The sequence below is a fragment of the Xenopus tropicalis genome, chromosome 6 (genome assembly GCF_000004195.4).
Source record: "Xenopus tropicalis strain Nigerian chromosome 6, UCB_Xtro_10.0, whole genome shotgun sequence".
NCBI classification, from domain to species: Eukaryota; Metazoa; Chordata; class Amphibia; order Anura; family Pipidae; genus Xenopus; species Xenopus tropicalis.
This window is the reverse complement of record NC_030682.2, coordinates 91,911,190-91,921,187: the sequence shown is the minus strand read 5'-3', so window position 1 is coordinate 91,921,187 and position 9,998 is coordinate 91,911,190. Positions and strand designations below refer to the sequence as shown.

General features: G+C 37.0%; 1 protein-coding gene across 1 annotated transcript; it reads left to right on the top strand.

The window, feature by feature from the left end:
- Positions 1 to 611: 611 nt before the first annotated feature.
- On the top strand, positions 612 to 8,381 carry LOC100489221 (regulator of G-protein signaling 9-binding protein B). The gene is made up of 3 exons (XM_002941371.3): positions 612 to 1,169; positions 4,952 to 5,261; positions 6,818 to 8,381. The coding sequence occupies exons 1-3, from the start codon at positions 1,074 to 1,076 to the stop codon at positions 7,165 to 7,167; spliced, it is 756 nt and encodes a 251-aa protein (XP_002941417.2). The 5' UTR covers positions 612 to 1,073; the 3' UTR covers positions 7,168 to 8,381.
- The last annotated feature ends 1,617 nt before the right edge of the window (positions 8,382 to 9,998 follow it).

Sequence of the window (9,998 nt, the reverse complement as noted above, 5' to 3'; positions counted from 1 at the left end):
CAAAAATATATGGCACAAACCAGCATCTTATTTACACTTTGCACCCTGACTTATTTGATAAATACAGACCTGCCTGTGTTCAGCAGCAATGTATTCATTACGTGTTGGCTGGGCTAAATATGTGGGCCCCTCTTCTGCTCTCTACCATGTGCAAATTAGGCTACCTGTGTATGAGTTATTATGTGTAACCAGACCCCCATTATGCTCAGAGTGATGGGTAGGTCCAAGTCTGTACTGCATTATATATAATATTACATACTCAACTTTCTGTTCTGTGCATAATTTGTTTGCACTGATTTCATAACTTATATGTGTAGGCAAGAGTACATGAGGAAGCAAAGCATAAGTTAGTGGGTATTTGCATTGCCACAGGCAAACCCCCCCTCCCTTTACAGGTCAGGTCCAGCAGTTGTCCAATATATATATATATACTATTCTTAAGCAAAGCAACCTATTTATGTAATTATATATATATATATATATATATATATATATAATTGGGATTTTCTGCATTATACAATGTGGAGGTAGAAAGCATGAATTGAGTTTTAAGTCACTTGAAATATCACTGACATTTGGTCACTATAATCCTTTAAGGGAATCTCCTTGACCTTTTGGTTAGAATAAAGGTCTCTTTGGTAGTTGAGGAGTTAAGGAAAAGATAATCTTATGTGAGACAATGTGAAGCATCAGAGGGCTTTAACAGGAGTCTGAGCTAATGAGATTAGGTAGCCCCAGCCATTTCACTGTAGTTTAGGACCTCCTTTTGTAATCCCTGGGATTACCTTTCTACATTCTCTATCATTTGCTGCTCCGTTGAATTCAAGGAAGCTTCCTCTTTTCCAACATTTCAGCATTTATTTGGTGTAATGATAAAGATCATTATCGAGATTGAGTTTTCACTGTAAGATAAAATATGGGTTGGGGTAGAAGCAGTTATTAAAAACTGAACAGCATCTTAGTTCTGGAGATAAACTATAAGAAGACAGATCCCGAAGAGTAAAAATCAACATGCACCCTTCAAGACTTCTGTGGATTTAACTTTGGCAACTTCTCCGAAAAACAAAATCACAATGCCTCTCCAGAATGTAAAAGTGGCTGATGAAGGAAGTGTGAACTTTCAGAAAGTGAAAGAAGAATGCATAACTGCAGTAGAATCCCTCCACAAGGTAATTGTTGATGATAGTCAATATTACTGTAGAAAGTGTAGTCAGTTTCTGTGTTTTTGTCAGACTAATTTTAAGTCTGACTAGTACCGACACAAATATTTTTAAGTACCTAGTATCATGCTTGGAACCTATGGTTTGTTAAGAAGGGGCCTTTCCGTAATGTGGAACATGAAAAAAAACAACTAAAATATTTGTCATCAACATAAATTTCTGCTAGCATTAATCATGTTTATAGCACTTATTAGTAAAAGAGCAAAAAGTGAAAAAGACGAAGTTTTTGCTTAAATAGGACACAGTGGAAAGTGGCATTGTTATATTTTAGATCTTTCTGGATAATAGTGTTCTGCATAACAGATTCGATAGTATTACAGACTTTTTTGGCAACATTTTTTAAAGCACAATAATTAGCAAAAAAATGCATTGTTTCAGTATGTTATATTAATATTAGTATAATATAAAATATGATATAATGGTATTAATAATTGTATAAAGTCTAAATATAATAATATCTAACTGTAATGCAACACCAATTCATGGTTATTCCAAGGATACAGCTGAAAGGTTATTCCCAGGAGAGAGATAACATAGTGATTACACAAGGACAAAAATAGATAACAAAGGATTATTTGATTAGGTGTAAGCCTTTGAGATGGTGACTAAATCGCAGAGCATCTTGTATGAACATAGTAATATCCAACATACACCATACAATGATCACCTGTATATTTTACAAACTGCAATGACTATGAATAAAAAAAAATCACTGAATAAAATAATATATAGCAAGTAAATGGAATTAAACAGTTTACCTGTTCCAGATTTTTGTTTTGCCTTGTATATTCTTGCATCAATAATCCTTTAGCATTTGCGTGTTTTTAGGTTATCCATAAATTGAACATAATAATAATTTATATGGAGTGCTTGATATGTTTAATCCCTAGCTTGTGAAGGCTGAGTCTGCTTTGTAAAGGTTCAGAAAGATTTTAGACTTTCAAATCCCTTTGTGTATGGAAAGCAGATAAGCAGAATATTCCAAAGAGACCTAAGTCTGTAATAGCCACTTAGCAGTGATATCAGTACAGGGCACAAGTTAAAAACAAGGTGAATAGTAAACATTCAGAGCACATGCTGTGAACTGTATAACAGGTTTAATTTATAACAAATACGACATAAAATAAAATATTGTAGTTCTATGCTACTATAGCTGGCAAGAAGAGCAATAAATTTTGTTTGCGTGGACTGCTAGGGGATTATAACTATTTATAATAGTGACCAACGTCAGGGCTAAATATTCCTAGAGTAAAGCTTACTATGTAGATATCTGATGTTAATTCAAAGTGACAGCAATGGGACTTACTTGAGGTAACTGCATGTTAAGTCCATAATACAGTACATATAAGGCCTATTGTGGCTCCAGGGACTTTCATATAAAGGAACTTTTGCCTAGTCCATGGGTAATGGCAAATGTGGCTACTTTGGGTGATTCAAGTGCATGCTTTTAGAAGCCTAAAATATAGCACATGTGCCTTAAACAGTCTACATGGACTTGAATGGAAACCATCTGATAAGCACTCATGTCAGGTGATAGTGTGCTTTACAGGCCACTATCAACTGACTAGTACCGACACAAACATTTTCCAGGCAAATTCCATTCATGCCTATGAGTGGTGTTTTTAGGCTACTAAAAATATGATTCTTAAATTTCCTGAAGTATAAATGTTAACCAACCGTTCACAATTCACAAGTATTACTGTAAAATAAATTGGTTTACTCTTCTAAGTAATACTTCATCAAGTATTTTTGTGACAACATACAGTATAAGGAAGCAACTATATATGGCAGCTATACACATAAAAATCAGATCATTTGGCCACCATGCCAATGGTACATGCTGGACCCAATTTGGTTGATATGATTAGATCATACTGAGGCCCTACAAGGGCAAGGACCACATGAACATGTCAACATGGTCCAATGTGGTGCAGCCCATTGGGGGCCACTATTCATGTAACAATAAGGCCAGCTTTAGACATAGCTGCATGTTGATAAATAAATGCAACTGTCCAGGTAAATGCCACAAGTAGCTCAAAGGCTTGTCAGCTAAACCTATATAGAAACGTTTTCCACTCCCCTATTGATAAAAGTCCCCAAAATTCATTAATTCTTCAGAAAGCTTTATAAAAAAAAATTTCAGTGTGTCAGGAGGTTGTTACTCAAAGTTGCTTTTTTTCTGGTTGGTAATAAGTGCTCATTGAGCTAAAGGTCACCAAAAATGGATGCACCCCCAGGGACGATATTACCTGGGCTGGTGCTCCTGTTAGGAGAAAACCGGACCAGCCTGGGATAGCTGCGACCTAGTGTTTCGTCTTCCTTATTTCTTCTGAATCCCGAGGCCAGCACAGCAGAGTGAAATAGCTTTTTTGTTAAAGTTTGGTTTTCCTCTCTACTGCACATGCGGCGCGAAGACGAAGAAGATTGAAGAAGAGACACTCACTCACAGGTACCCCGGGCTGGTGTGGTTTTCTTCTAACAGAAGCACCAGCCCAGGGTAAAAGGTAAGCGATTAAAATCACTGGGGGGGTGCCTAACATTTTGTCACCTCCCCAGTGATGTAGCCTTTCCTTCTCCTTTAAAGGGGTGGTTCACCTTTAAGTTAACTTTTAGTTTGTTATAGAATAGCCAATTTTGAGCAACTTTTCAGCTGGTCTTCATTACTTATTTTTGATCGTTTTTTAATTATTTGCCTTCATCTTATGATCCAGCTTTCAAAATGGGATCACTGACCCTGACAGCCAAAAACCTATTGCTCTGTGAGGCTACAATTTTGTTGTTACGTTTTATTACTTATTTTTCTATTCAGGTCCTCTCCTATCCATATATCAGTCTCTCATTCAAATTACTCCCTGGTTGCTAAGATAATTCGGACTTCAGTAACGAAATAGCTGCTGAAACTTCAAACTGGAGAGCTGCTGAACAAAAAATGAAATAATTAAAAAACTATAAACAATAAAAATGAAGACCAATTGCAAATTGTCTTAGAATATTATTCTCTACATCATACTGAAAGTTAACTCAAAGGCCCCTTTAAGGCATATGTAAACCTTTAAAATAAATGTAAAATTGAACTGGATACTCATCTAAACACCTGCAATTTACATTAATTACTTTTTTCTGTTTCAAAGACATTAGGCTGTTTAGAAACTGTTAACATAATAAGACTAATTTACATATGCAAGGATAGTGAGGAAAGTGCAATTTCAATCACCATGTTTATTTCCCACAATGCAGTGTTTTTTACCAGAATTTCAGGTTCATTGTGGACACAAACGTAGAATTCTTTTGACGCAACTGCCTTGCCCCTACTGCAACTGCATCTGATACACCAAAATGCCCACAAATGCACATGCACTCTGTTGCATATCTTTTGATATTAGACTGTCTGGGAAATCGTGTCATACAGAAAGCTAGCCCTTAATTCCATGTCTTGATCTATTTGTTCTGAAATAATCAAAAATACCTAACTTATAAGTTTACATTGCTAAAATATTTACCTTATTTTGAAAGCCTGAAATGCATAAAACAATATACTGTACACTACAGACTTTGCATTGTTATCTTCTACCATCAGTTACCATCTGATACCATTTCTTGTACAACTTTTGCTTACATGAGAACCATAAATATTCTAACTAACATTTTGCCACATTTTCTTTTTAGTATTTCATGAATTCATCCATACATAAAACTGTGTTTCTTGTCTTTTTGCTTATCTGTTTTGGAAGGTGGTAGCTTGTTATAGGCACTTGGCCCTAACCATTGGAGGCTCATCAGATAGCATTCACCTCCGCGATGAGTTGAGGAGAACTCGAGAAAGGGCCCAAGAATTGGCAGTATGTAACAGGAACAAATTGACTACAGCCCTTCGAGACAAAAAGCTCTCAAAAAAAGAGCGCGAGGAGCTAGAACGCTTGTGGGTTGAGTTCTCCAGCTGCCTTGAGCTTTTTCACAACGACATGTGCAAGGTGTATGAGTTGGGATTGGCTGTACCTCATTCAGCAACAAATAAGCCTGCCATCCAGACTGGCTCTACAGGTGAGGTGCAGCTTAATGTAAATTTAGTCAGGGAATAATATGGTCTTAAAGAGTATTAGGTTCTTTTTTGTGTACAGAATTAAAGGGCTGATCGCATAGGTATAATGACATTTATTGTTCACAGAGTGCTTTGGATTAATAGATGTTACTGATAACAATAAATACAAATTAAGAAAGGCCCAATTCTTTGGGCGGGAGGCTAGCATTTACAATTTAGTTTCAAATGATATTGTATATAATTTTGTAATGGGGTAGTACTTGGCTAAAAAGTGATGTAATCTGATAGTTGCCATGTGCCCAACAATTGCCAGTTGTTTAGCTTGTTAAGGGAAAAGATTAGAATAACTTGAATGCCCTGGAGGCTGGCAAAATGTTCATGTTTTTGTGTGTCGTTTAATTTACTATTACCCTCAGTAACAATTAAAAATGATAAGGCAGTTACAATTTTAGGGCAAAGACACATGGGGCAATTAGCACAACATTTTTTAAAAAAAATCACGGCAACTTTCCCGCTATAGAGCACTGCATAAGTCTTTTCAATGGCTGCCTTACATTGAATTTCACATGCTTAAAGATTTTTTAAATCACAGTTTGTTGTACTGGGGCAAAAAAATCCACTACAGCATGCAAACTGGGGGCCAGAGGAAAGCCGTAGTGGAGCAAAACTGCTGGCCAATGTGTCCGGCAGAAAGGGCATAGGCAGGACAGTGGGCAGTAGGGGCCCACCAATGAAATCTTTGCCCTGGGCCTGCTGGTACCTTAGGGGCATATTTATCATGCTGTGTAAAAAGTGGAGTGATGTTGCTCATAGCAGCCAATCAGATGATTTGCTTTGTTTTTTTAACTGTTGAAATCTAATTTCTGATATTTGATATATCTGCCTCATACTGCAAGGCCAGAGGCACATGGAGTTGATCGTACACTTCTCGCGACCTGTATTCTTTACTCAGGCAGAGGAAAGCAGACCTGCTCTCATGCACCCCCCTCTTTAGCTTCACTGATAGGTGGTGAAAAAGCACACTTTGCTCCAACATCCACTCCGTGTAGTTCCACATAGGCCGACACTGTGCCTGTCAATAGAACTACAGCAGGGGGCACATGATGTATGATTCACTTCATCTGACCTTGGCCTAAGAGGTTTTTTTGGAAGTAGAACTGCAGGGCTGGTATTGGGGTAAACAGTGGCCTCCACAAAATACTGCAGTGGGCACCCCTCCACTATTTGAAAAGCAGAGTACAAAGTCTGTAAAGTACAGTGCTTCCTTGATCTGTCACCCGCTTGAAACACAGGCTAAAGCTGGCTACAGCTACAGGGCGTTTAGGGGCTGATATTAATTTAACTGTATGATGTGTATTTTGTCCAAAAGGATAATGTCACCTCCCTTTATTATGGCACCTCTTGCCTGCACTGTGTAAACACACAGATACAGTAAATGTAGTCACTAGGTCTGCAAGCTTACTTTATATTTTGGGATCTTGCATTTAGACATTCTGATTAGTAGCAGAGATATGCTTACCCTATATTTCCTTATCTCGTGCATATTTTCTATTTGCAGGAGACACTTCCGCTATAGCCTCAAGGGCACTGAATGTCCAGAACATCAATTACAGCGATTCACCAGCGAACAAAGCGAGTCGGGAGTACAAAGAAATAGAGGAGGAAATTCTGAAAGTGGATAATATGATCACTGACATGGAGATGAAAGTTAATGTTTTAAGATGGACTGTAGAAGCTAACACACGCATTAATGATGAGCTTAAAAGCACCCATGATTCATCATCAGTGGTTCTGCTTTCAGAGGAAGAAAGCAATAGTAAGGGCTGTTGCAGTGATGGACAGTTAATTGTGTCCTTGCTTTTTTGTGGAACAGCCCTCGTAGCTATTACTCTCTATTCTATTCTGTAAAGGAATTTAAATGTAAATGTTTTACCAACAAAAACATCAGAATATGAGGCCATGAAATATTAGTTACAGCAATTTCTTAGGTCTAATCTAATAATAAAATATACAGGCCTATCTATACAGATTGTACCTCTGCCTAATATGTTGTATATTACAGCAACTTTGGATATTTTTTTAAAAATTGTGAGTGTGCCACCAGTTGGCCATCACAGCATTAGAGTAAGAGGAACCACTCACACAGCTGGCCTATCAACACATCCTGTATCCAAGCATTTACCATACTTGTCTAGCATATAATTTATAGATAGAAATGCCGAAAGTGGCATCTGGATAAGTAGTTTAATTAATTGGCTTTGCATTGCTAAATCAGCCAGGAATATTTGTTATATAAAAAAAACGGTCTGCCCGTGTTTTTTAAATACACTGGTCACATAAAATACCCTTGGTAACATAGGTATTTGTAAGTTTGATATAAAGCATTTATGAACAGTTGCATATATTAAAATGGTTGGTTCCAGACAGAGCTGCCTTCAGAAATTATGGAACCCCATATACCAGCCTGTCCATGCACATTATACCCCAATCCACCCAACCCCCTTCAAAGCAGTTTGGGTCCCTGATAGGACTCTTGCCATTCACCTCCATCCCTCTACTGTGGTTAAAACAAAAATGATTTAAATATTTGTTATTGAAGCAACATAATTGATCAGTAGGTGGTTCATCTATGCTCGGCCTTTGAACACAGGTATGGGACCTGTTATCCAGAATGCTGGACATGGGGTTTCCTGGATAAGGGATCTTTCTGTAATTTGGATCTCCATAACTAAGTCTGCTAACAATCATTTACCTTTTGTATAAACCCAACAGGATTGCTTTGCCTCCAGTAAAAATTAATTATATCTTAGTTGGGATCAAGTACAAGGTACTGTTTTATTATTACAGAGAAAAAGGGATCATTTTTAAATATTATAATTATTTGCTTATAATGGAGTCTGTGGGAGATGACAGGTTGCACCCCAGCAATCAGCTGCCAAAATTCCAAACTAAAGAAATGCAAAATAAAAACAAAAATCATGGCAAAGAATGTCATCAAAGTTATGCCACTGGCTCACTTTGCTACATTACCAGGTTAATGATGTCAAATTCAATATTTTATCACATGAAACTTTGCATCCACTGTACAACAATTGCTCAAATAAAAATGATTTGGGAAAAATTGAGCACATTTTTTTTTTTAAAAAAAGCTAATAAAGGTGAACAGCCTGTTTAACTGTCTTACAAAATATATTTATTAGACTGGACTTAGCTGCCTAAGGGGCTGATTTACTAAGACACGATTTCGAATCCGAATTGGAAAAATTCCGATTGGAAATGAACATTTTGCGACTTTTTCGGTAATTTTGCGATTTTTTTGTATTTTTTGCGATTTTTTCGGCGTCTTTTTTTCGTAGCCATTACGAAAGATGCGCAAAGTCGCGATTTTTTCGTAGCGTTAACACTTGCGCGCAAAGTCGCACCTTTTTCGTAGCGTTAAAACTTAAAAGGCGCGACGTTTCGCGCAAGTTTTAACGCTACGGAAAAATCGCGACTTTGCGCAACTTTCGTAATGGCTACGAAAAACTCGCGTTTTTACGCAAAAATCGTAAAGACGCCGAAAAAATCGCAAAAAATACGAAAAAAATCGCAAAATTACCGATCATTACGAAAAAAACGTAATCGGACGCATTCGGCCCGTTCGTGGGTTAGTAAATGTGCCCCTAAGAGTGCATGGGATATCACAAAATCTGATCCTCCATGCTATTATGTAAAATCTGATTAGATTGATTACAGTCAAATTTTTTTCACTCCAACCAACAGTGCATTTCAATTAGAAGCAAACATCTATCCAACTTAATCTGTAGCATGCAGTATTACCTGCAACATCTGCATTGTGTGGTATATCTTTCCCGTAGTTTACAAAAAAGATTTAATACCAGTTAAGATGGCTGTACACCTTAGTGATTGGGTCTATAATCCAGTATTGGAGGAATGTAAAACAGTTGCATTTGGGACTAAAATTTCACTTTGCAACAAATTATGAGTGTGCACAACAAAAAATACTGTTAGTGGGCATTTCTTGCCACAGTAAGTTTGCAATTTTTTTTTAGTTTAGTTTGTGCAAGTGCAAACTGAATGTAATAAAACTTCTTAATGAAAAAGTCGCTATTTTTCTGTTAAAATGAATGCCATCTTCAAACAAGTGTTAAATATTTGCAATGCACAAACAAATATATTACCTATAATAACCAAACACATCTTTACTTTCATTTCATAGCTTGTAGACTAGTAGAATACACAAAAGTAAATTATTTGGCGCTTACTCGTAATTGCACTGGTGCAATTAAAATAAAGCATCCCCAATGCATTGCTATTTTAAGGTTAAAGTTAGAAGTTATGCAGTAGTAGAAAAGCCATCTTGCTGTCTTCATGTCATGTTGCAGAATAAGATTGTTGGGTAAAACTATGAGCTAAAACAGTGCTATCCAACTTCTGTGGTATTGAGGGCCAGAATTTTTCTGGCCTACATGGTGGAGGGTTGATAATGGTAGCCAGTTTTGGTCACTCCCCTTTTTAAAACCACACCCATGTTATCACAAGAGCTTTTAAGACCATATCCACATTAATGGTGGTAGCACAGCAAAAACCCAAATGGTTGGTGCTCACTGTAGGGATATCACCCTTTATTCATATGTGAAAGAATTATATTATGTCAGATTAAATTCATATGCCTCATCCTCCCCTGTGGATAGCACAGCAACTCCCAGAATATAATTACAACAAACTCCCAGAACAAA

Coding starts and splice junctions, on each gene's coding strand:
- LOC100489221 (XM_002941371.3), top strand. CDS start 1,074: ATGCCTCTCCAGAATGTAAAAGTGGCTGATGAAGGAAGTGTGAACTTT. Junction 1,170..4,951: donor CAGTAGAATCCCTCCACAAG/GTAATTGTTGAT, acceptor CTGTTTTGGAAG/GTGGTAGCTTGTTATAGGCA. Junction 5,262..6,817: donor CATCCAGACTGGCTCTACAG/GTGAGGTGCAGC, acceptor TTCTATTTGCAG/GAGACACTTCCGCTATAGCC.